The sequence below is a fragment of the Pipistrellus hanaki genome (genome assembly GCF_964339955.1).
Source record: "Pipistrellus hanaki genome assembly, chromosome: 3".
NCBI lineage: Eukaryota > Metazoa > Chordata > Mammalia > Chiroptera > Vespertilionidae > Pipistrellus > Pipistrellus hanaki.
Genome location: NC_140505.1, coordinates 96,980,302 through 97,006,899, shown reverse-complemented (window position 1 = coordinate 97,006,899; position 26,598 = coordinate 96,980,302). Strand labels below are relative to the sequence as shown.

The 26,598-nt window shown below is 42.7% G+C and overlaps 1 protein-coding gene and 1 pseudogene across 4 annotated transcripts in view; one reads left to right on the top strand and one right to left on the bottom strand.

Annotated features, from left to right (window-relative positions):
* PARP4 (poly(ADP-ribose) polymerase family member 4) overlaps nt 1–11,382 on the bottom strand; it is a 99,579-nt gene extending 88,197 nt beyond the window's left edge. The window contains exons 1-6 of one of the 3 annotated variants that reach the window (XM_084878520.1): nt 11,295–11,382; nt 8,736–8,868; nt 4,922–5,123; nt 4,014–4,080; nt 3,062–3,137; nt 806–931 (exon numbers count right to left, since the gene is read on the bottom strand). In XM_084878520.1, coding sequence (XP_084734646.1) covers nt 806–931; nt 3,062–3,137; nt 4,014–4,080; nt 4,922–5,123; nt 8,736–8,867 — 603 coding nt within the window. In that variant the 5' untranslated portion in view covers nt 8,868; nt 11,295–11,382. Of the gene's footprint in view, nt 1–805; nt 932–3,061; nt 3,138–4,013; nt 4,081–4,921; nt 5,124–8,735; nt 8,869–10,689; nt 10,712–11,294 lie in introns of those variants that run through there. The other 2 variants (XM_084878522.1, XM_084878521.1) reach the window with 2 other exon arrangements.
* On the top strand, nt 9,099–12,509 carry LOC311619675 (vesicle transport through interaction with t-SNAREs homolog 1B-like; annotated as a pseudogene). Its single transcript has 2 exons — nt 9,099–9,119; nt 11,269–12,509. The product of its transcript is annotated as a vesicle transport through interaction with t-SNAREs homolog 1B-like (transcript).
* The last annotated feature ends 14,089 nt before the right edge of the window (nt 12,510–26,598 follow it).

The window sequence follows — 26,598 nt, the reverse complement described above, 5'->3', positions numbered from 1 at the left end:
GGCTTCCCTGGGAGCGGGGACTCTGACAGCGGGCACCTCCCCTAACGGCATTTTGACCCCAGGCCCCTGTTATAAGAGGTCTGACTCCTGTGGGTGGGCTTCTGAGTCAGTGGACCTGCAGCACCTGATGTGAGCCTCCTTCCTGGCCTAGAACTGACCCTGGCATGGGAACAACGTGCGAGTGTCCACAGCCTGCGGGAACTGCTCCTGGGACCACTCCCCTGCTGAGCAGCCCCTGCGCACCTGCTGTTTCTTGTCGATAAGCAAAGTGTCTAGATAGAAGCTGGCCTGATGGTTTTGTAGCACTTTCTTTGAACGTTAGGTATTAGTTCTGAATTTATTTTTGTTTCATTCTGTTTTGGGTTGGTTTCTGCAAAGCCTTCCTTGCCACTCAGAGCCCACAACCATTCATAGACATTTCGCCGTCACGGTGGATTAAAGCCATGAATGTGTTGTTTCCTCCCAAGAGCTGACTTTTTTATCTTTGGGTTCCAGCCTCTGGCATACTGCTTGGTACTAAGTAGGTGCATAATGAGGTGTGTGAATGAGTTGCTTTGAGAGGTATATACATTAGCAAAGTTTCTGTAAGGGACTCAGAACAGGAGCAAGAACCCTACACAGGGTCTTGCTCTGCTTGCTCTCCTCTCCGACACTTTCCAAAAGGGAACATGTTCCCACTTTTCAAACCTATTTATAGGCAAAATGAAAAAATATCAACAGGTTGGCTGGCTCACTGGCCAATGTTAAAGGAACTAGTTATGAAAAGGGTGGATAAGCACATGGGAATCAATATAAAGATCATTACCTCGGTGCCTCCAACTGGGAGGAAGTGTGCGACGATGAGGAAGGCTGGGCACGCGGGGTCCTGGGAGCACTGCAGTTCCACCACTGCCGTCTCTCCACCTCCCTCTGGCCCCACCTGGGAAAGAGCCTGGTCTCTCATAAACTGCATTCATTAAACAATAAACTGCACAGGCCACTTTAAAAGACTGATAAGCCCGGCCTGGTTGGTTCAGTGGGTTGGAGCGCCCCTCCCCGCCCTCCTATCCCCGCCCCCCGCCTTGTGCACCAAAAGATGGCAGGTTTGATTACTGGTCAGGGCAAATGCCTGAGTTACAGGCTAGAGACCCGGCTGCGGTGTGCATGGGAGGCGACCCGTAGATATTTCTCTCTCTCTCTTTCTCTCATTTCCTTCCTCTCTCTAAAATCAATAAAACATATCCTTAGATGAGGATTTTTTTTAAGGTTGATATAAAACTAATATATGCTCATTTGGAAATGTAATGTAGAAAATATAGAAAGTACTAAGTAAAAATAAAAATCACCTGAAATCATATTGCAGTTATATAATCACTATTAATATTTCAGTATTTTTCCTTCCCATATTTTTACTATAGATATATCTGTATATGTTTAAATGGTACCACTTTTCAGATCTTCTTTATTACAGAGGGAATGTTATTTTCAAGTTATATTTTATTATAATACCTAAAAATACAAATGGAGCATCATTTTGAATGCTAAAATTAATTTGCATTTGTGTGATGTTGGAAAAAAAGTTTTTCTTTTTCTTTTATTTATTTATATTTTTTAATCCCCATCCAAGGATATTTTTCCTTTGATTTTTAGAGACAGTGGAAGGGAGGGGGAGAAAGAGAGAAACATCAATGTGAGAGAGACATATCAGTTGCTTGCCTCCTGCACACGCCTGAACCTGGCTGGGGTTTGAGCCTTCAACAGAGGTATGTACCCGTGACCAGAATCAAACCCAGGACCCTTCAGTTCAAGGGCCGACCCTGTAGTCTATCCACTGAGCCAAACTGGCCAGGGTATGTTTTTCTTTTAAATGAAAAGTAATGATGTCCTAGCTGGTTTGGCTCAGTGGATAGAGCATCAGCCTGCTGACTGAAAGGTCCCAGGTTTGATTCCGGCCAGGGGCACATGCCTGGGTTGCGGGCTCGATCCCCAGTAGGGGGCGAGCAGGAGGCAGCTGATCAATGATTCTCATCATTGATGTTTCTCTCTCTATCCCTCTCCCTGCCTCTCTAAAATCAATAAAAATATTTAAAAAAAAGAAAAGAAAAGTAATGGAAATTCAAGATGGTGTAAATACTTGTATCAAATATACCCTTAAAATATAAGAAACTAGCCGAGACCGGTTTGGCTCAATGGATAGAGCGTTGGCTTGGGGACTGAGGGGTCCCGGGTTCGATTTCAGTCAAGGGCATGTACCTTGGTTGTGGGCATATCCCCAGTAGGGGGTGTGCAAGAAGCAGCTGATCGATGACTCTCTCTCATCGATGTTTCCAACTCTCTATCTCTTTCCCTTCCTCTCTGTACAAAATCAATAAAATATATTTTTAAAAATATATGTAAGAAACTATTAAAAACAGGGATGACTTTTATTTTATTTATCTTTTAATTGATCTTAAAAAGAGGAAGGGAGAGAGAGAGAGAGAAACATTGATATAAGAGAGAAACATGATTGGTTGCCTCCTATACACACCCTGGGTATATGCCCTGACCAGGAACTGAATCTTCCACCACTTGGGTGTACAGGACAACACTCCAACTGAGCCACATCAGCCTAGGCAGGACCTTTATTTTTAATATCATTAATACTTTCTACTGTTTACACTTTTATTATGAACATGAATTATTTAATCCGTAATTATGAGCAATTACTCTTACACTTAAAATTAAACATTAAAAATTTTAAATTAATTTGACAGAGTGGAGGGGAATGTGAGAGCAAGTGTGAAACATCGATTTGTTGTTCCACCCATTTATGCATTCACTGGTTATTTCTTACATGACCAGAAGGGATCAAACCCCCAACCTTGGCATACAGAAATGACATTCTAACCCACTGAGATACCCAGTCAGGGCCACTACATTTTAAATGTAAAAATTTTCTTGATTATAAAAAGCAACTCATATATTAAGAAATGTTATTCAGGATATGCGCAATTTTTCAAAACAACAAGAAAATTATCTAACAGAAAGAATAATCACATGACATTCAGCTTTTTTTCCAAATAGGAATCAAACAAACTCTTACTTTTTCCAAGATATTATATTTTGCAACTTCAAAATCTTGAGGAAAATGAGGAATTTCGACATTCTCTGTATAAAACCTGAAATTTTTATAAGAAAAATTGAATATTAAAATCTACTTTTAGACTACATAGGATTCTCCTAGAATTTTTCTTGTACGTTCCCTAACTACATTCAAACTGCATTATAAGTCCCTAATGCCTCCTTACAAATTCTAAAAATGGTCAAAAGGTCTTGTGGAATCAAAAGGTCTTTTACATAATTCTAGAGCTCCGGTGCCAAACATTGTGTGTCTCCATTGGATAGCAGGGAGTGGTACAAAGCACGGGTATTAACGAAACAGGCCAACGTGTTGCAGAAAGCACATCGCCTCATAGACAGGCAGCCTGCATTCACTCTGCGATGTACCCTGAGACACCATATCACCTCAGACAGGTACTCACCTCTCTGAACTACAGTCAAGCCCTCTTTATTTTATTAATCTGTACTTTTAATTTTGATACTTGTTCTCTCTTTTAGCACTACTATTTAAAAATAAAATAAGGCAAAATGTGATGCCTAATTAATACTGTAGTCTTGGGTATGCTTCAGACTTGAATACTCCATTTGGAAGGTTGTTATTATATTTTAAAAATATCAGGTTGAGATTAACAAAGTTTCTAAAGGCTATTCAGTAAGGTAACAGAGTGAGCAGACTACCCAAATCTTATCTCCAGTGATTTTTCTTTTTACAAATCAATGTCACAATTACATCCAATCTCATATAATACTGAGAAGATAAAATAATTATCACTCTACTAATGAGGTAAAAATATTAAATAAGAATGTAATACAGAATTAAATAAGCAACATAAATTAAAATACTACAAAAAATACTGATATATTAACAGCATTTTAATACCATGCTTGAGGTTTATAAAAACTCTGTCTAGTCTTAATGATCAAAAGTAAATTACTTAGGAAGTGTTACGATGTTTTCTGTCTCTGTGGCATTGTCCAGGCTTAGCTTGTCTGTTTTCACTTCTAGAATTAAAAAACAAAAAAACAAAACAAAAAACACTTGTTAATTACTCAAAGACTTATTAAAATGAGCTAACAAGGCATGGCTCAGTGGTTGAGTGTCGACTTGTAAATCTGAAGGTCATAGTTTGATTCTTGGTCAAGGCACATGCCCAAGTTGTGGGCTCAAACCCCAGTGTGGGGTGTATAGTGTGCAGGCAATGGATAAATGATTCTCTCTCATTATTGATGTATCGCTCTCTTTTAGAAATCAATAAAAATATTTTTAAAACAGTAAAGGAGATATACTACTCTTGGAGAAATTATCTTTTGAAAAAATCTTCTTTAGTCAAATGCTGGTCATAAAATGTCCAGTCATTAAGTTGTGATAACTTTTTAACATAAAGATTCTTCCTCTTCCCAGTTAAAATTACACAACAAGTTTTCTTAGACTATCTGTGTGTCTTTTTATTTTTTATTTTATCAATTTCTAGAGAAAGACAGGAGGGGACACGGTGGGAGGGAGCGAAGGTGAGAGAAAGAGATGTTGCTCCACTTAGTCATGCATTCATTACTAGTTGATTCTTATATGTGTCCTGACTGGAATCGAACCCACAACCTTGGCATATCGGGATGACACTTTAACCAACTGAGCTACCCAGCCAGAGTGAGACTACCAGTGTTTTTTGTAGACATTCTGATTCTTACAAATCTACTTTGCTAAAGTAATCTTTGTCCTTTGCTATTTTGCTGCCCATTTTCTGAGATAACAACAAGCCTAATTTTTAGGTAGTATCTCTCGACCATACTTTGTCTGTAATATCTTTGACAAATTAAAATGTTTGATATGAAATACTATACTTACCAGAACTGCTTGTCTCTTGATAAGGAGGTAGTGTGCTATCCCGTGACTTGTTAGGATTGTAATTCTTTACGTCCAAGAGTCTTCCTTCTTTGATGGATTCCCATATAAAATCCAGGTTTGCAATATGGATATGGTTCTTTTGGATAGACTTCAGTTGGTACTGACTGAGAACATCAGCATTGTCTAAGATTATATGTGTACACTAAGAAAAAACAATCAATTCATTATATATTAGTAGAAACAAAATTTAAATTATTTTGTATCTGTAATTTTCACCCTTGAAAAGTCTTGTTTGAAGGTAATTTGTAACAATTTTTCTCAGATTTCTAAAACTCCTATAAGTAATACAATTTCTTGCTACCATTAAAATTTTTTTTTACATCAACAATTTTTAAAGATTATGGATATGGATGTACCATAATTGATTAACCAATCCTGGAGTTTTTTCCAAATTTTCACTCCTCTAAAAAATGCTGTACTGAATATCTTCACATACACTTCTTTGTACAACTTTGTTTTTTCTTTAGGAGCGGAATAAGAGGTTTAAAGTGTATTCATTATTATTTTGTTACTTTGCAATTTTACTCACTTATTTTAAAATAAGTAGTATATGCATATTGTAAAATATCTAAAAGTAAAATTATAATATTAAGTTAATTTATTCCTCACCATTTTCCAGGTTCCTGTCCAGAGGAACTTGAGCTATTCTATGTAGACAACATGCATACAAGTACACAGCCCTCTTTGTGTCCACAGATGCAGCATACTAAACATACTGCTTTTCCACTTGACAATTTATTTTGGAGATCATTCCTCATCATTACATATTGTGCTATACAACAATAATGAACTCACAGAAAGAGAAATTTGAAAAGCAATCCCATTTACCATTGCAACAACAACAACAAAAAAATATTAAGATACCTAAGAATAAACTTAACCAAGGAGACAAAGGACCTGTATTCAGAAAATTTCAGGATGGTAAAAAAATAAATAAATAAAAATAAATAAATAAATAAATAAATAAAAGATAGAGTAAGACATGAACAAATGGAAGAATATACCATGTTCATGGATCGGTAGAATCAACATTATTAAAATGTCCATACTACCCAAAGCAATCTATAGATTTAAGGCACTCCCCATTAAAATACCAACGGCATATTTCAAAGACCTAGAACAAATGTTCCAAAAATTTATCTGGATTAAAAAAAGACCCTGAGGCCTAGCTGACTTGACTCAGTGGATAGAGCATCAGCCTGCAGACCGAATGTCCCAGGTTCGATTCAGGCCAGAGGCACATTCCTGGGTTGCCAGTTTGATTCCCATTTGGGGACATGCAGGAGGTAGTCAATCAATGGTTCTCTCTCATCATTGATGTTTGTGTCTCTCTCTCCTTCTCCCATCCTCTTTGAAATCAATAAATAAATAAATACATATATATATATATATATATATATATATATATATATATACACACTTTTTTTTTTTTAAAGACCCCAAATAGCGGCAGAAATCTTGAGAAAGAAGAAAAATGTTGGAGGGATCATAATTCCAGATATCAAGCTATGCTACAAAGCCACTGTTCTCAAAACTGCCTTGTACTGGCATAAGAATAGACAAAGACCAGTGGAACAGAACAGAGAACCCAGAGATAGACCCAATACATTATACTCAATTAATATTTGACAAAGGAGGCAAGAGCATACAATGAAGACAAGACAGTCTCTTCAATAAATGGTGTTGGGAAAACTGGACAGGTACATGCAAAAAAAAATGAAACTAGATCAACCACCAACTTACACCATACACAAAGATAAACTCAAAATGGATAAAAGACTTAAAAGTAAGATGAGAAACCATAAAAATCTTAGAAGAAGCCATAGGCAGCAAAATAGCAGACATTTGTCGTAGCAATATCTTTACCAATACAGCTCCTAAGGCAATGGAAACTAAAGAGAAAATAAACAAATGGGACTACATCAAAATAAAAAGCTTCTGAATAGCAAAAGAAGCCATTAACAAAACAAGAAAACCCACTGCATGGGAGAACATATTTGCCAATGTTACCTCCAATAAGGGTTTGATCTCCAGCATTTACAGGAAACTCATACAACTTAACAAAAGCAAGATAAACAATCCAATAAAAAATGGGCAAAGGGCCCTAGCCAGCTTGGCTCAGAGGATAGATCATAAGCCTGGGGACTGAAGGGTCCGGGGTTTGATTCTGGCCAAGGGCACATGCCTGGGTTGTGGCTCGATCTCCAGTGCGGGGTGAACAGAAAGCAGCCTATCAATGATTCTCTCTCATCACTGATGTTTCTCTCTCTCTCCTTCTCTCTTCCTCTCTGAAATCAATAAATATAAATATTTTTTTAAAATGGGCAAAGAACCTAAATAGACGTCTCGAAAAAAGACATTCATAAAGCCAAGAGACATATGAAAACATGCTCAAAGTCACTAATCATCAAAGAGATGCAAATCAAAACAACAATGAAGTACCATCTCACACCTGCCAGAATGGCTATCATCAACAAATCAATAAATGGCAAGTGCTGGAGAAGATGAAGAGAAAAAGGAACCCCCTTGTGCACTGCTGGTGGGAATGCAGACTGGGGCAGCCACTGTGGAAAACAGTATGACGTTTCCTCAAAAAACTAAAAATAGAACTCCCATTTGATCCAGTGATCCCACCTATAGAAATATATCCCAAGAAACAGCCTAAATGCCCATCAGCAGATGAGTGGATTAGAAAACTGTGGTATTAGAAAACAATGAAATACTATACTGCTGTAAAAAGGAACTCCTACCATTTGCAAAGCATGAATGGATCTGGAGAGCATTATGCTAAGTGACATTAGCCAGGCAGTGAAAGATAAATACCACATGATCTCACTCATTTATGGATAATAAAGAACATTACAAACTGTTGAACAAAAATAGAAAGAGGCAAATAAGCATCAAACAGACTGTCAAACTAGATCCAGAAGGCAGGGGAGGGTTGGGGTGAGGTAAGAGATCAAACAGAGGATTTGAATGCATGCATAGAAGCATAACCAATGGACGCAAGACACTAGGGGTGGGGGCGGGGATGAGGGCAAGTGCTTGTGGGTTAGGGGCCCTGGGGGAAGGTCAATGAGGGGGAAAAAGGAGACATATGACTATTATTTGTAATACCTTAAACAATAAAATAAAATTTTAAATAGATAAATAAAAAAGAGGGAAGAGCCTGTACGGGGCAGGCCTGTATGGGGCAGGGCCTGTACTTGTAGGCCTGGCACCTAACAACTTTGAATTTCAATTTTTAGTTCTTATGATGAGGTGGTTAAACAGAACAGGGTGATCTTAGTTATTTTTAAGATTTCATCCAGCTGTGAAATTCTGTATCTAAACTGTTAGTCCTACAGTTCATTTCAAGAGAGAAGGTAGCTTCCTTCCACCTTTAAATAAGCAGTACAAAGATCAGTTTACAATGCATGGGTTTTTTCTGTCCTAGAAAAATCACCATTACAGGCCTCCCTCCAGTGCTGACATACTGGTGAGGGACTAGAGTGCTTTTGGCAAATGAGAACAGACATGGCTGGTCTGACATTAGTTTTTTGGTGTCATTGGCTGTACTCTTACTAATATTAGGTGCACATGGCCTATAGGATTGTCCTACAGCTCACAGGAATAGGAGAAGATGGAATGGGATGGTCTTCGCCTGCCTCCACTGACTTCCCTGCTGCCAGTTCTTCTACTGACTTTTCTCACCATACCCTCGCCCCGCTCAGGCACAATGGACTATCATAAAAGAATTCTTAGGATATTTTACCTGTGGATTTAATAAAACAGAAACATTTCCACCATTTTCCTTAATGTCAGTTTGTAGCTTTTTCTTCTGTTGACCAGGTAAGTGCTTGACTTTCAAACAGAAAGTACAATTTGCGAAGATTCCCACAGTCATCCTGTTGGGAAAAGAAGTTTCCAAGTCAGAACTTTTAAAGATTTTCTTTTCAGTGAATATAAATGACAGTGACTTTAGAATTGTTCTACATGCAAACTGTGGGAAAGTTGCGCATTATTTTTTCAAAAAAAGATATTGTAATCATATTATAGTCACAAAAGTTAGATATCACTTGAGTTTGCAATATGTATATTGGTTTTAAAATAATTTCTCACTTTTATGGCTGATATTATGACACCCAAAAATCCTTTGGTATAGATTCATAATATACATGTTTTTTTTTTAAGATATGTGATTTAAAAAGAAATATTTTTTTATTGATTTTGGAGAGGGAGAGATAGAACATCAATGATGAGAGATAATCAATTATTATTGATCCATCATGAACTCCCCTCACTGCCCCCTCACCCCCTGAAATCAAGCACTCAACCCGGGCATGTGCCCTGACCGAGAATTGAACTATGACTTACTGGTTCATAGGTCAATGCTCAACCACTGAGCCACAAGGGCCAGGCATTTTAAGGAAAACATGACAGATTTTAGTCACAGATCAAATATAGAAGCATTGCCCTGGCTGGGTAGCTCAGTTAGTTAGAGTATCTTTCTGGTCTATCTAGGTTGCAGGTTCAATCCCAGGTCAAGGCACATACAAGAATCAACCAGCGAATGCATGAATAGGTGAAACAACAAATCAATGTCTTTCTCTCTCTCTCTTAAATCAATCAATAAAGAAAGAATATATAGAAGTGCCCTGGCCAGTGTGGTGTGGCTCAGTGGCTGGAGCATCAGCCCATGCATGAAAGGATTGAAGGTTCAATTACCAATCAAGAGCACATACTGAGTTGCAGGTTCAATCCCTGCCCCAGTTGGGTCTCCTGTTGGAGGCAACCAGTTCATGTGTCTCTTTCACATTGATATTTCTCTCCCTCCCTTCCCCTCTCTCTAAAACAAACAAAATCAATAGAAAGAATACCTTCGGTGAGGATTAATATCCTCGGTTGAGGATGGAAATATATATATATATATATATATATATATATATATATATGCATTAATTTCTAAATAAAATTTAGCATTATGTGAAAATGAAACCATGGACTTTTATATTTAAGTCCTGGGAAACTTTCAGCTTCTCTCTCACAAATTCTGGCCACTCTATCCAGAAACTGTGGGTGCAGTTGGGAGACTCCCTGGAACCCTTGGCTCTGATCCAGGACAGGCTGCAGCCTCCCCGGGGCCCTCAGTGGGCAGCTGTAGTCACACACATCCTCATAGCCACTCTTCAAACTTTTAGCTTCTCCAGTAGAATAGATGTCATGAGCGGGCTGTGCTTTGCTGATTTTTACCTATACTCTAGTGCACACAGTAGGCACTCAGTAAATGCTTGCTTACTAAAAACTCCCGCATCCATTAAAACCAAGGATTACAGAATATCCTTTGGCACCATTGCATATGTGGACTCAAATAGCATCAGCTCTGCACCTTTCTAATGGGACTGGTGAGCCCCTGAGAAGAGAGGCCCCCACTCTGGTCTGCTCCATCTCCAGAGGCTGTCACAGCTCTGAGCACACCGCCCACTCAGAGTGCTCACTGAATACACGGTCCACAAGCACACATTCGGAGTGCACTTCTCCTTTATTCTCACGCCACATCTTACAGATCTTCGTGTTTACTGTCATTTGTAACCCAGAGCGCGAGGCTGAACACCGGGCCGCGCCCTGTTTTTCTGGAGCCTGAGATTTAACGTCTCAGCCCCGAAGAAGGATCATTAGACTCATTTCCAGGTTTTCGACTTTGAACTTCAACTGGTGGCAAATGTTACCATCACGCACGGCTTTCCCAGTCCCTCTCGGAGTTCCTTGATTATCCATAAAAATCCTGAACTTTTTGCATAAGCTTGCTCGGTAACCCAGCTTTCAGAAGACAGATACGCCCTTTGGCACGGAGACAAGGAACGCAGGGCCCCGGGCGCGACCAGCTACTTCCGGAGGCCCGGCCTGAGCGCCGCCCGGCACTGCCCTCCCTCCGCGATCTCCCCTCCCTGCCCCCACCCGCCGCCCCTACACCCTCCCCGCCCCGATCTCCTCTCACTGCCCCCTCCGCTCCCCGATCTCCCCTCCCTGCCCCCACCCTCCCCCTAACCCGCCTCACCCCGCCCCTACACCCTCCCCGCCCCGATCTCACCCCCCCATACACACACACACACACACACACACACACACACACACACACTCCCCACCCTGACCCTCACCCCCACCCCGCCCCCTACACCCCCCCTCCCCGATCTCCCCTCACTGCCCCCCACCCCTTCCCCACCCCCGCACCCTACACCCCTCCCCTCCCTGACCCTTCCACACACCCCTCCCCACCCGGCGTCCTGTCCCCGCGGGCCGCCGCCAAGGACGGAGCCTCTGGGGGCCCACGCACCTGCCGCCCGGCGCTCCGGCGCCTCCGGTCCGATGGGCGCTGCCTGCGGGGCCGCCGGGGGAGGTGGGACCGGCCTCGGAGCCCCGCCCCGCCACCGCCCCGCTCCGGACCCGGCGCCTCCCTGAAGACCTATGAGGGGCGCTGGAGTGGCTCCTGGGGACCGGGAACAGAAGAGAAGGAGAAATTGATCAGAGATTTTGATGAAAAGCAATAGGAAGCAAATGAAACATTGGCAGAGATGGAAGAGGAACTACATTATGCACCCCTATCTTTTCATAACCCTATGATGTCTAAGCTTTGAAACTACTAGAAAGAACTTGCCCAACTCTACTGGGAAGTGAGAAGGACACCTTTGACAGCCACATCTGGGGACCGAGGACACATGAAATATGGCACACACTGTAGAGAATGAGCACATGATCAACTACAGTCTCAGAGGGTGTTGCTTTTGCAAACCACTAACAGCCTGCACCAGGCCACCTGGAGTACTGAGCATTCTCATCAGATTGCCACAGAGACTGACCAGATTGGATCAGAAATTACAGAAGAGCTGGGAGAGCAAAGTAACCTGTTGGAACATACCAAAAATAGACTGGTAAACACAAATGAAAACTTGAGCAGAAGATTATCTGGTCAATGTCCAGAGAAATGACAACTAACAAGTTGCTGCTTTCCATTGTTATATTACTGGAGATAGCCTGGAATACCTGATTTATTACAAATTCTTTCACAAGCATTGAACTTCCTACAATGGAAGGGTTTGTGCACCAGAACTTTAACCCTGAGAATGAAAGATGTTAGAGACGTGGAATAAGCATATTGCTGCTGTGAGCTAACAGTTCAAGAATGCGCTGTGTAGACAAACTATGGGAAGAGGGAGGGAAGACGGAAAGCCAGTTAATGTGAAGGAACAGCAATAAGACCAGTGTGACATACCAAGGTAATAAATGCTGTTTGTGACTTAAAAAATGCCAAAGGTAAATGTTAGGTCGCCAAAGGAGGAACACACGAGGCCTGAGTGGTGAAGGATTACAAATTTATTAGATCATCCACACACCAGGTGGCTGAGCCTGGATGGCTCCTGCACCCAGTGAGGGGAGTCAGCAGCCATTAAAGGATTTTTCTGGGTGGAGACTTCTTTATGTATACCCGGAGGGGAGGGGAGAGAATGGAATGTGCTCAACACAAGTGAAAAGTGGTTTCCAGCAAAGGGACTGTCCATAGTGAAATGACCTGAAAAGCCAGTTGCTGGGGTAAGGGTATCAACTAAATTGCTCCATCAAACCTAACATTCCAACCTTTTTGTTTTATGGAATAGGGATGAAGGTCATAATATCTTCTGTAATTACTTCCTGCTGAATCAGGATGTTGAGATCGCAGTGGAATGGACTTTGGTAGTAGTTGGTTGGACAAGGGGTGCAGCGGCATGATCTCCCGAGAGACTGGTTGGTGAAGGCTCAAGAGCGATCCTGTTGAGTGAGTTGAGAGGTTAAAACTGGTCCTGAGGCTGCAGCAACATCACTTGTCTGGTTTTTGCTGCTTTTCTGGGCCTGGAGCTGAAATACAACTGAGACCTAGATGTTATTATTAGGGGGGAAAGAGTAGAGGTCTCAGTTGCCTCACTAGTGATATAAAAGGGGAGAATAGATTACCCTGGGGGTGAGGTTCTTGTTTTCCAAGTTTCGCCCCTTGTTGGGCATCCACCTGTTTCTTGTAGGTCCTGAGACAGGGTTTCAAAATAGGTAGAGCAGTGGCTAGGCCCCATATGGCAGTTTTAACCCCTGCTGTGATGCCCAGAGTTATGAGGAGAGGGGTTATATGGACTCCTCTTTCAGGTCAGATATGATGGGTTACTGGGACAGGTAAAGACTGGTTATTGGGGGCTGCATTTACATTGGGTGAGAGATAGATGATGGGGAGACATATGTATGAGTTTTCCCCACAGAAGAAAAATCCCTGATCATGGAGACAAACTGAAAGGTGTAAGGAGAAGATGTGGACTAAAGAGTATGAGATTCCCTTTCTTTGTTCCAAGTTCCAAGCTGAGAAGGTAGCTACCATGGCACTATCGATAAGGGGTGACAGATGAGTGACTGAGTGAGATTTTATTGCAGTGAAAGTGGGAGGGAATGTTAGAATGGGCTGTTATCCAAGGGAAAAGAGAAAGGGAAGAAAAGGAGCAGTGGAAGCCAGGGACCTGGATAGTTGGATAGAAAGTAAGACACTGCACCCAGACCAGCCAAATTTAGTACTTTAAATTTCCTGAGGTTATAATCTGCCACTCGCTGGCTTAACTTCTTATTTTTACTGAACCTTAATCCTTGCTGTTTTTCTGAATCTTCTGGTTTAGCATAAGAAGTATCCAGAAACCTTGTCCTGCCAGGCTTGGAGACTGAAACTTCACTTACTTGCTCAGAGTAAAATGGCCCTTTTACAATAAGGTGACCAGACGTCCTGCTTTGGTGGGATAGTTCCGCTTTTTAACAATTTGTCCCGGGTCCCATTTTTTAAAAAGTCCCGATTTTTGGAAAGAATGCACGACAAGCTAGGGAGCGGCGGGAGAACCAAATTTTTTAATCAAGACGCCCTCCCTCCCCGGCCAATGGTGTCCCGCTTAGAATCTGGTCACCTTATTTTACAATTCTTGTAAATAGTTAACTTTAGGACTTCTTTCTTTCAACATTTCTCTTTTCCTTCTCATTACATACACAACCTTCACAAATTTCACACTTTCAAATTAGCCTTCAAACCTTCCTTCAAAAATGCATAACTATGCTTCAGACCTTCCATTAAGTATTTCTATTCTAATATTCTTTCTTTTTACTTTAAAATGTATTCAAATTATTCACTCTTAGAAACCTTAAATTTTCAATTATAAAAAATAAACAGCCAACCTTTCTTAGCTTGACATTTTTCAGAGCATTAAAGGGGCCTTGGGACCTAAAGGCTCAGTGAGGGGTCCCTTCACCATGTCATGTCATAGAGGAACTTTGCCAGAAGAGTAAAGTTGTGAACCTGGAGGTGAGAGTACCCAGTGAGCCAGAGAAAGGAGAAAATATATTGTTCAGAGGAGAGGACAGTCTTAGAGGAGATAAGGAGATTAGGCATTTACAGTCCAAGGAATGGCTCGGCCTTGTGGGGTGAGAGAGTGAACTGAGGTAGGTGACTGTGGTTTGGGACAACTGGGCTTAATGAGGAGATGCCTGGTAGCCCTGGCCGGGCACCGAGGTAGAATGAGAAAAGAGAGAATGGGGGAATTTAGTAAGATGCAGTGCAGAGGTGAGGTGGCTAATGGCTGTGAGACTAACCCATCAATCCCCATAATAGAGACTGAGGAGGGATCAAGGGTCCCAGCCAACTTGGGGAAGGCAGAATAAGTGGCCCCAGTGTCGATTAAAAAAGAGATAGGCTTACCTGCCACCAAAGTAGTTACCCGAAGCTCTGTCCTGGTGATGTAAGACTGTGGGGCCCTGCCAGGACCTAGGCAGCTTCTTTGGTGGCCAGTCCCAGGAGGTCTGGGAGCTCCAAACCAGATCCAGAGGGTGGCCATACTGGACTGGCTGAGGCCTGACCACGAGGGGCCAGATTTCAATCTGATTTCCAGTGCCTTCCCTTCCACACCTTGGGCAGGGCTCAGGCAGGGGTCTTGGGTTTGAGCAGGGCTTGGCTCAGTGTCTTTCCTTGCTGCATTTCAAGCATGGGCCCAGAAGGGCTTAGCCCCTGACTTACCCACAGTTGGAGGATGAGCACTTTGTTTGGGGTTTGAAAGCGGTGGCTAGGAGCTGGAAGGCCTCCTTCTGGGCCTCAGCCTTGGCCTGATCTCGCCTTTGTTTTTGGATTTGGTCTCCTCATCTCTATTATTAAAGACCTTAAAGGTCAGGTTAACGAGGTCTTTTTGAGGGGTTTGTGGACCTGTATTTTTTGAAGTTTGTGGCATATGTTGGGGGCTGATTGGGATATAAAATGGGTATTTAGAAAAAGGGCTCCCTTTGGGGAGTGGGGTCTAAGGAGGTAAATTTCTATAGAGGAGGATGGGGGACATAGAGATCATGCCAAGTCAGGACGTAGGACTGGGTCAGGCTCCTTAGTAAAGAGGGTCGGGTCAGTGGAAGAAAAAACAAACCCGAGATGCCTCTTAATCTGTGTGAGGCTGGACATAGAGAATGGGTCATGGACTTGGACTATGCGCTCAGTTCCTGCTGCCTCTCTCAGGGGTAGAATAGACGTGGGAATAGAAGAGGCTGTTGCGGAAGGCAGTCGTTGGGCCTGAGAATGAGTGTTAGATGGAAAAGCTGTTTTGGAGCTCATGTTCTCATGTCCCCTCGGGGACTGGGGAGAAAGCAGCTGCTTGAGAGGGACTGGATTTTGGAAATCTTCAGGTGAGGAAGAGAATGTATCAATATAAGGGGGTGGAGGTTGGTGGTCTGCTGGGTCAAGAGTAGATTCAGAATCAGGATTGTTAGGGGTAAGATTTTCTGTGTGAAGGAGAAAGATCTGATGGGTAGAGCAAGACTGAGAGAGAGGATTGGGATTGAAGGGGAAAAAGGCCTGGACATGGAGAATCTTTGACCATTTTTCATTGCAGTGACAGCAATTATGTAAACTGCTCAGTGTGTTAAAAATTTGTTTCTTTTCTCTTTTTAAATTGATTTCATAGAGAAAGGGAGAGGGAGAGAGAGATAGAAACATCAATGAGAGAGAATCATTGATTTGCTGCCTTCTGCATGCCTCAACCTAGGCATATGCCCTTGGCCAGAATTGAACCCAGGACCCTTCAGTCCATAGGCCGACACTCAATCCACTGAGCCTGTCTGCCAGGGCAGTGTGTTGAAATTGAAAGTGTTGTTTTCAGGCCACTGAGACTTATTATGTAGGTTATGTTGTGGCCAAACAGTGTTATAAAAGAAAATAAGGTGCTTGGGCTTGATCTCCCCTGTGAGTCTGAGGTGATCAAGATTTTTAAGGAGACAGCCAAGAGGCATTGTTTCGAGGGGTGCAGAGGAAGTGTTCCCCATGATAAGGAGAGTAAAAGTGACCCAAGAGGGGAGGAGTGAGTGACAGACCACAAATCCAAAGGTGACTGTTTAGGGCAGACATCCCTGATGCTAAACAAATCACGAGAAACAAGAGGTGACCCTCTGGACGGGGTGTTCCCAAACCAGAAAGACCCAAAGTCAAATGACTGAGGAGTCTTCTGGCCTAGTGCTAGGCGAGAGACTTCTGAGAAGTCAGAGAGAGAGTGGGCAGAAGACCTGAGATTAGGGGAATTGTGGAACATCACTCACGTAGAGAAGATTGGCTGGTGTGAGATGGAGGGTCAGGAATGGAGAAGGAGAAATCCCCAGTCCAGCATCCTTCTTGGCTGGCTGGGGGGGACTCCATAAAGGAAGGAAGCCTGATAGAGGCTGACAATTGAGTCACCCAAGTAGGATTTGGAGGTAAGCCCAGGATGAGCTGCTGCTGCCTACTGCTCTGAGTAGCAAACTCAGGGTGACTGAAGCCAGGACGATGGCTCCCCATCCCCGTGGAACCCTCCTGGGTTTCAACACCAAATGTGAGGTCGCCAAAGGAGGAATGCAGGAGGCCAGAGTGGTGAAGGATTACGAATTTATTCGATCATCCACACACCAGGTGGCTGAGCCTGGATGGCTCCAGTACCCAGTGAGGGGTGTCAAACCTAACATAAAAGACAGAGAATCTTGAAAGCAGCAAGAGATAAACAGTTAGTGACCTACAAAGGAATGCCCATATGACTGTCAGCTGATTTCTCAACAGAAACATTGCAGGCCAGAAGGGAGTGGCAAGAAATATTCAAAGTAATGAATGGTGAGTAACGATAGAATCAAGATTACTCTACCCAGCAAAGCTACCATTTAGAATTGAAGGCCAGATAGAGAACTTCACAGATAAGAAAAAGGGAAAGGAGTTGCCACCAAACCCGCATTACAGGAAATGTTGAAGGGAAGAAGAAGAAGAAGAAGAAGAAGAAGAAGAAGAAGAAGAAGAAGAAGAAGAAGAAGAAGAAGGGCTAGAACTATAAAAAAAATGGCAATAAATATATATCTATCAACAATTAAATCTAAAAACTAAAATAAATGAACAAGCAGAACAGGAAAATGTTAGGATTTGGCTGGTGACATAGGCTGTGAAAGAATTCACAACTAAAAGAAGAGATGTAGAGAGGAAGTTTATTTTACTTTCCAAGAGAGGAAAGGGCCAAGTATTGCTAGTGAATACAGGGAAGGGAACAAAGGGTGGCCTGGTCTTTTAAGTAGTGACTGTTGCCAATCAACAAGGAAGGAAGGGACAGTGTGTTTGAGTAGATACCAGGGGTGTCTTGAAAAGTCGCAGCTTGTTTGATTTCCAGGAGACAATCCAGCAGATGTCCTAGGGAGGTGTCTTATTAGTATTTTTCCCAAGCCTATGAAACATTGCTTAGAGCAAAAGGTATGAGGAGTTCAAAAGAGGCTTGTTTGAATAGGATGGGGAAGGGACTTTCTACTAACTAGAGACTCCTTGGTGTGAATTATCCCTGAGTTGTGAAAACAGTAGGGAGGAGGACCATGTAAGAATGTAACCTTGAGAGTACCTTATTTTGTCTTACAGTTTGAACAGAGGGGCTATTTGAATCAGAGGAGCTGAAACCAGACAACAGATAGATCTAGGCCAGGGGTCCTCAAACTTTTTAAAGTGGGGGCCAGATCACGGTCCCTCAGAGAGCAGGAGGGCCGGACTATATGAATACTAATTCCTACTGTAACACCTCGGCTGCGCTCACTGCCCAAAAAACCTGGCGGGCCGGATCAGACTCCTTTGCGGGCCGCATGTGGCCCTCGGGCCGTAGTTTGAAGACCCCTGGGCTGTCTGTCACTACTTAAGCCAATTAAGCAGGGACAGGATTGAATCATGTAAAGCATTTATTCTAATAATGCTGGCAGCATGAGAGAGCAACAGTTCACCCACAAAAGTCTGCTTTGCACCTCCCCATAAGCCAGCTGCTTATATGGGGTAGAAGGACAAAGACATCAGGGTTGTGGTATCCACTGATTGTTCAGCACCAGGGCAGAGGGTCATGGATTTCCAATGTCCCATTTTTCTCTTTCTCGCCATCGAAAAAGTCCAACTGATGTCAGTCATGGGGTCGCTTGTCTGATTTTGCTGCTTTTCTGGTCTTGGAACTGAAACACAACTGAGGCCTAGATGTATTTAATGTGGGGTCAGAACCTCTTGGTCCTAACATGGAAATAGGCAAAAGGAATAAGAATGGGTAAACAAAATAAAAATGTTTATGCAGGTATGGGGATGTAGGTAAAAGGAATCAAAATGGGTATAATGATTACAGATTAAAGGCACTTCAGGCTGGGAGTTTGCAAAGGGCTGGGAGTTTGCAAAGGGCTGGTTCCTCCACAACAAGGTTGTTAATCTTTCCATGATAATAGGCAGCTCTTGGATGTGTAGGATGGGCTGCATTTTCAGGTTAACTCCCAGCCAGGTTAGAATGTGCTTTCTTTAATCAGAACAAAACAATCACAATTAACAAAGAATGACTATTATCCTATGCTAGAGGCCCCTTGCAGGAAGATTCCTGCAATAGGGCTTCCTGCTGTGGTCTCCGCTGCCCCGCCTGCTTCCCTTCCTCCTCCACCGCCCCGCTTGCTTATTTCTCTGCAGCTTCGCTTCCTTCTGCGGCACTTGGCTTCTTTCTACACTGTCTTCAGTCTTCGCTCTGGCCTGGATATGCAAATTAACCATAATCTTGGCTGGGTTAATTTGCATACTTGTCCTGATTGGCTAGTGGGTGTGGCTTGTGTGTAGTGAAGGTACAGTCAATTTGCATGTTTCTCTTTTATTAAAGAGGATAATAAAAGGGTAATTTGCAAATTGACCCTAACAGTGGACCTACTGGGAATGACTCGTCACTATGATGCATATTGACCACAAGGGGGCAGATGCTCAACACCAGAGCTGCCCCTGGTGGTCAGTGTGCTTCCACAGGGGGAGCACCACTCATCAGAAGCCGGCTTATGGCTGGCCAGCACAGTGGCAGTGGCAGGTGCCTTTCCTGCCTCCATGGCAGCACTAAGAATGTCCGACTAAAGTGGGGAGTGGGCCTAAGCTGGCAGGTGGACATTCCCTGAGGGCTCCCGGGCTGCCAGAGGGATGTCTGACTGCCAGCTTAGGCCTGATTTCCCAGGGTGTGGGCCTAAGCTGGCAGGTGGAGATCCCCTGAGGGGTCCCAGACTGCAAGAGGGCACAGGCTGGGCTGAGGGACCCTTCCCCTCCCCCCCACCCCCTGGCCAACTGTATGAATTTTCATTCACCAGTCCTCTAGTTTCTTATAACTATCGCTAGTCTCTACTATTCTATTTCTCCTTCCAGACCCTAACAGAGCTAATAATAGTGTGGTTTAATTACCAGGTGCTCTCATAAATTGTGAAAGGCCACAACAAAGAAAAGTAGAGGCCTTCCTCTGTTCCTACAAAACAGACTCATAGATACATAGAATTTTGCCAGATGGGAGTGGGGTGGAAAAAGTGAAGATCTTGGTGGCAAAATGGCACCAGCTGTTAGACTGGTTGAGTCAGACCAGACCTTGGCTTAGCAGCCTCTATACTTGAATTCTGGTTAAGAAATAAATCAGAGTCAAGATTCAAACTACAAGAATAAGTTTATTTAGAAAGACATAGCGGTGGAAGAAATGGGATCAGGAAACATGTTACCAAGGCAAAAGAAGGGCCCTTGGAGCCTAGGAGAGAGAAAGGGAAAGGTGATGGGCCTAGGGGAAAAAGAGGCAGAAAGAAAAAGCACCTGCTTGCTCCAGGAGGGAGAGAGCACTGGATCCTCTTTCTTGAAGGCTTTTTAAGAGTGGGATTCTAGCTGAAGCCGGTTTGGCTCAGTGGTAGAGCGTCGGTCTGTGGACTGAAAGGTCCCAGGTTCAATTCCGGTCAAGGGCATGTACATTGGTTGTGGACACATCCCCGGTAGGGGGTGTGCAAGAGGCAGCTGGTCGATGTTTCGCTCCCATCGACTTTTCTAGCTCTCTATCTCTCTCCCTTCCTCTCTGTAAAAAATCAATTATATATATATATATATATATATATATATATATATATATATAGAGAGAGAGAGAGAGAGAGAGAGAGAGAGAGAGAGAGAGAGAGGGGGATTCTAGTGAGGCCCCAGGAGAGGATCTCAATAGAAAATTCATCTGCTTTCCTTGTGTTCTTCCAGGGTTGTGGTCTCTACTGATTGGTCAGCACCTAGGTAGGGGGTAATTAGTCAATGTAGCTGATCCTGACCTCAGCCATGGGATTGCTTGTCTGGTTTTGCTGCTTGTCTGAACCTGGAGCTGAAACACAACAGAGATGTAGATATATTTGATGAGGGTCAGAACCTCGTGGTCCTGGGGCTTTATGCTTAAGAACTATTCTCTGGACCCCTTTTTTGTTCTTCTTTTAAGAAGATCTAACTTGAGCCGAAACCAGTTTGGCTCAGTGGATAGAGCGTCGGTCTGTGGACTGAAAGGTTCCAGGTTCGATTCCGGTCAAGGGCATGTACATTGGTTGTGGGCACATTTCCAGTAGGCGGTGTGCAAGAGGCAGCTGGTCGATGTTTCTCTCTCATCGACGTTTCTAACTCTCTCTCCTTCTTCCTTCCTCTCTGTAAAAAATCAATAAAATATATTTAAAAAAAAAAAGAAGATCTAACTTGTATTGTTGGAGATGGATTTCCAATATCTCATCTCTCTCTGCCTCACCATGGAAAAAGTCCAACTATGTCTTCAGCAGAGTCAAAATAAAAGCCACTGTCCAGAGTTTTTGCTTCATATTGTTTTGGAACCACACAGTCTTCCTTGGGCCCCAGGTGGCCATGAAATCCCAATGTTTGCGATTTCCCAGGTAGGTGAGAATATGGGGCCCATGAGGAAGAAAGAGCAAGAGAGTGAGAGTGAGAGAGAGTGAGAGTGAGAGTGAGAGAGAGTGAGAGAGAGTGAGAGTGAGAGCGCTCTTTGTTCCCCTGGGCTTTAAGCAGGAACTTTTTCACAATTAGCATCTCATCTCAAGTTTTCACGGCCTTGCATTGGGGTCCGCTCCCTAGCCAACAATCTTTTTTATTTTAAATAAATCTTGATTGTTTAGATTATGACAGATATCCCTCCCCCCCCCCCATAGCTCCCCTCTACTTGATTCCTCCACTCCCCCCCCCCCACTGTCCTCATCCATAGGTGTAAGATTTTTGTCCAGTCTCTTCCTGCACCCCTCACACTCCCTCCGCCCCCCAAATTGTCAGTCCACTCCCTTTTTATGCCCCTGATTCTATTATATTCACCAGTTTATTCTGTTCATCAGATTTTTAATTGACTTGATTTTTAGATTCACTTGTTGATAGATATGTATTTGTTGTCACTTTGTTGTTCATAATTTTTATCTTTACCTTTTCTTCTTCTTCCTTTTCTGAAAGAATACCCTTCAGCATGCCATATAATACTGGTTTGGCAGTGATGAACTTTTTTAGCTTTTTCTTGTCTGTGAAGCTCTTTATCTGACCTTCAAATCTAAATGATAGCTTTGCTGGGTAGAGTAATCTTGGTTGAGGGTTCTTACTATTCATCACTTTGAACATTTCTTGCCACTCTTATCTGGCCTGCATAGTTTCTGTTAAGAAACCAGCTGACAGTCATATGGGTACTCCATTGTAGGTCACTAACTGTTTTTCTCTTGCTGCTTTCAAGATTCTCTCTTTGTCTTTTGCCCTTGACATTTTATTTTTTAATTTTATTTTATTTTTAAAATATATTTTATTGATTTTGTACAGAGAGGAAGGGAGAGAGATACAGAGTTAGAAACATCGATGAGAGAGAGTCATTGATCAGCTGCCTCTTGCTCACCCCCTACTGGGGATGTGCCCGCAACCAAGGCACGTGCCCTTGACCGGAATCGAACCCAGGACCCTTCAGTCCCCAAGCCGACGCTCTATCCATTGAGCCAAACCAGTTTCGGCTGCCCTTGACATTTTAATTATGATGTGTCTTGGTGTCTTTGGATTCCTTTTGTTTGGGTTTTTCTGGGTTTCCTGGACTTGGAAGTCTATTTCTTTCACTAGGTAGGGAAATTTTTCTGTCATTATTTCTTCAAATAGGTTTTCAATATCTTTCTCTATTCTTCTGGCACTCCCATAACTTGGATGTTGGTACACTTGAAGTTGTCCCAGAGGCTCCTTACACTATCTTTTTTAAAAACTATATATTTTATTGATTTTTTTTACAGAGAGGGATAGAGAGTTAGAAACATTGATGAGATAATCATCAATCAGCTGACTCCTGCACACCCCCTATTAGGGATGTACCTGCAACCAAGGTACATGCCCTTGACCGGAATCAAACATGAGACCTTTCAGTGCACAGGCCGACACTCTATCTACTGAGCCAAACCTGTTTCGGCTCCTTACACTATCTTAATATTTTTTTCTTTTTTCTTTATATTTTTAAAATTCTTTTTTTCTTTTTGTTTTTCTTGTTGGGTATTTTTTGCTTTCTCATAATTCAAATCTTTGGTCTGATTCTTGAGGTCTTCTAGTCTACTGGATTTTTGTATATTATTCTTTATTTCAGACAGTGTATGCTTAATTTCTGTCATTTTCCATTTTTTTGGCATTCTCATTAAGATCCTTGAAGATCTTACTAAGTTCCTCCGATGTTTCACTAAGTTTCTCAGTGGTTTCTAGAAGATTCTTGAATAACCTTGTAACTGTGGTTTTATACTCTATATCCAGTAGTTTGCTTTCCTCCATTTCTTTCATTCGTGACATGTTTCTTTGTCTCCGCATTTTGGCTGCTTTCCTGTGTTGATGGAATGGCTTTGTGTGGTAGGTGAACTATAGGGCCCAGTGGCTCAGCCTCCCTAATTACCTGAGGTGGACACTCTTAGTGCACCTTTTTGTGAGCTGTGTGCACAATCTTGTTGTAGTTGAGCCTTGATTGCTGTTGGTACACTGGGAGGAATTGACCTCCAGGCCAATTGGCTGTGAGAATCAGCTGTGTCTATAATGGAAGAACTCCTGTGCCGTAAACACCCTTATGGGGTAGGACTTGCTTCAGTGGGCTTTAGAGCTCACTGAGTCTGCCTCTTGAGTGTGTCGCTTATGGATGTGAAGAGTTGAAATCTGGTGTCATCTCACACTGACCACTAGGTACACTGGCTCCTGGTTCTTCAAGGAGGTGCAAGTCAGCTGCTCTCTGAGGCCACCCAGCAGGAACTACAGTGATATCTGCAGATTTCTCCTCTTTGGGGTTTGGAAGTTTTTGGAGCTGTCTGACCCAGCTGCAGTTTGTTAGGTTAAGCTGTGAAAGGGCATGCCATTCATAAGCCAGTACTGCGCACAACTTGTGTGGGTTTGTAAATTGGGTGGGGTGGGGTCTCAGGGAATCACTAGGGCGTGGCAATCAAGGGCTGCCAGTCAGCTATCTGTGTCTCCTACCCTGTTTCCCCAAAAATAAGACAGTGTCTTATATTAATTTTTGCTCCCAAAGATGCACTAGGTCTTATTTTCAGGGGATGTCTTATTTTTCCATGAAGAAGAATACGGTACACATTTATTGTTAAATGAAAATAAAGGTAATTTATGACCTGTATACGGTACGGTAATATGGTAGTTGTCAACACAAAGCAGACAAACTGTGAATCCTACAGTATCAAGAATTTACTCATTTATTCAATGACAATCATGTCATCATCTTCTGGAACATCATCATAACAATCCAATTCCTGAATTTCCTGGTGAATTTCTTGTGACTCCATTTCTTTCAGAATCAGTGGACCAAATCTCTCAAGTTTAGCAATAGCACTGTCTTTAAATGAGTACTTCTTGTCAAGGTAGCCTGCTCGCAGTGCATTTGTAATGCAACTGTCAGAGATTTTCTCCCATGAATTCTTCAGCCAAGTCACAACTTCTTGCAGTTTAGGTTTCACAAAGTTTCCACGCTGATTTCTCTCCATTCTATTTTCAATGTAGTCATTAATTTCCATGTGCAGATTGTCTTTGAATGGCTTGTTTATTGCAATATCAAGAGTGTGGAGATAAGCTGTCATTCCTGCGGGAATCATTATCTGATCTATTTTTCTTTCGTGAATTATTTTTCTTTTGTAAATTAATTTTCATTCTGAGACAGAGCCTAGGGGGCCCTTATTTTCAGGGGGATGCCTTATATTTCACTCAGAAGGAAACCTGTAAGTAGGTCTTATTTTCGGAGGATGTCTTATTTTTGGGGAAACACGGTAGTTTCTGCAAGTACAGTAAACAATGATTCCTGCATGCACCTCTGCGAGAAAGCCACCCTCACTTTCTGACCCAATGCCAGCAGTTTCTCCCTATAGAAGTCTGGGTCCCCAGAGTCTCGCCAGAATCTGGAGTTCAGAGCAGTCGGGCAGGAGCTTGCATCTCCCTTCCAATTGAAAAAAAAAAAACTGTGCACCCAGTCGCCAGCCTGATTCATGCGCTTCTGTACCTCTGCTTTTCCACAGCTCTGCACCTCCTACACAGTCTCAATGCAATTTTTTCCTTCCTTCTAGTTGTAGAACTTCTACTCAGCCAGATTTTCCGTGATTCTGGGTGATAGTCATTTTGTCTTTTAGTTGTAGTTTTAGTGTGGTTGTGAGAGGCAGCACATACAGGTGTTTACCTTATGCCACCATCTTGGTCTCCCCAACAATCTTTTTTCCTAGGTGAGACTGACTGTCCTCTGTGGATGGAAAAGAAAAGAAAAAAAAAAAAAAAAAAAAAAAAGGCTGCATGCTAACTTGACAAGCTTAGGGAAGGCCTGCATGGCAGTCTTGCAAACTTAAAGACCTAAAGGATTGTCTGAAATTAAAACTTCAACTAAAAGCAGTGATGATGGGTAACCATGTCCTAGTCCAGTATTTTCCCAGAGGAGGTCAATTTTTACCTTAACTAAGCCAATTGTCTTTTTGCATCTGAGATAACATACCTATGAAATGTATCTTCCTTTCCCCCACTACCCTCACCCCTGGGCTCCAGGACAGGAAACCATAGATTCCTTCATTGTTATTGTTATCATGTTAATTGTTGTTTGTTAACTATCCTGTACACCTAAGTCTATCATTTTAGTTTTAATTCAATCCCAGAAGTCTCCCCCCCTTTGTTTTCTCCCTCCTCCCTAATTTATCACCAATGGATTTCATATAACCACTCCTCCTTTGATGTACGGTATAAAATAAGGTGAAAAACACCATTCTCTGGAGCAGTGGTCATCAAACTTTTGGACCTCATGGACCACTAGTAGTCCGTGGACCAATGCTTGGCGACCGCCTCGCTGGAGCATTATCCCAGTCCATTGAGATTCTGCTTCCCAGCAATTGTTGGCAGTTTGGCTCAAATAAACTCACAAAAATTCTTTACAGGTTTGAATGTTTTTATGTTAACACCTCTAGGGTTAAGTACCTTCCCTTGCACCATTTTGACTTTATTGAGCATGATCTTATCTTTCCCTGCTCCCCTGACCCTGAATCCGGTACTGGAGGGTGGAAGGGTGGGAGGTAGGGGGATAACCCCTTAGAACAAAACTTGGCGTGTCAAGATGTAGATTTCTTCAAGATGAAGCAAACAGGCATCTGTTTCCCAGCTGAATATGTTTAACAAGTTTGACTCTTCCTTTGCTTCCTTTCCCATCAGTAATTAGCTAACTATGGTAACAGTATGACTAGCAACATGCCAGGGGAGGAATGGTCAGCGGAGGGTCCAAACCACACCATCAGTGATATACGGGGGGAGGAAAGGTCACCCTGGGGGTGGTCCCAGTTATGTTCATTGCTAGGGCTTTCTACCCTTGTGACCTTCTGTGTGGCCCACTGTCCTTCCTCTACTCATGTCTAACTGCCTACCACAAAGGGATTGAGAAGTACAAATTGGTTGTTACAGAATAGCCATGGGGATAATAATGCACAACATAGGGAATATAGTCAATAATATTCTAATAGCTATGTATAGTGTCAGATTGCAATGAGTTCAGGATGATCACTTAATAAGTTATATGTTTAATTACTGGAGTGTCTACCTGAAACTAATGTGTCAACTGTCATTGAAAACTAAAAAGTGATTTTAAAAAATTGTGTGGCCAATTTTTCCCTTTACTAAGTCACACACAATCAAAGCAGAAAACAGAAAAGTCACACCTCTCAAACAGGCCGCCGTTAAGCAAAAGGCCCCGCCTCCCACACTCCCAAATACAAGCGTTGCCTGGGTGCTTAGCTAGGCCTCCGCCCTGGAGGCTTCTGCTTTTTACGCGCGC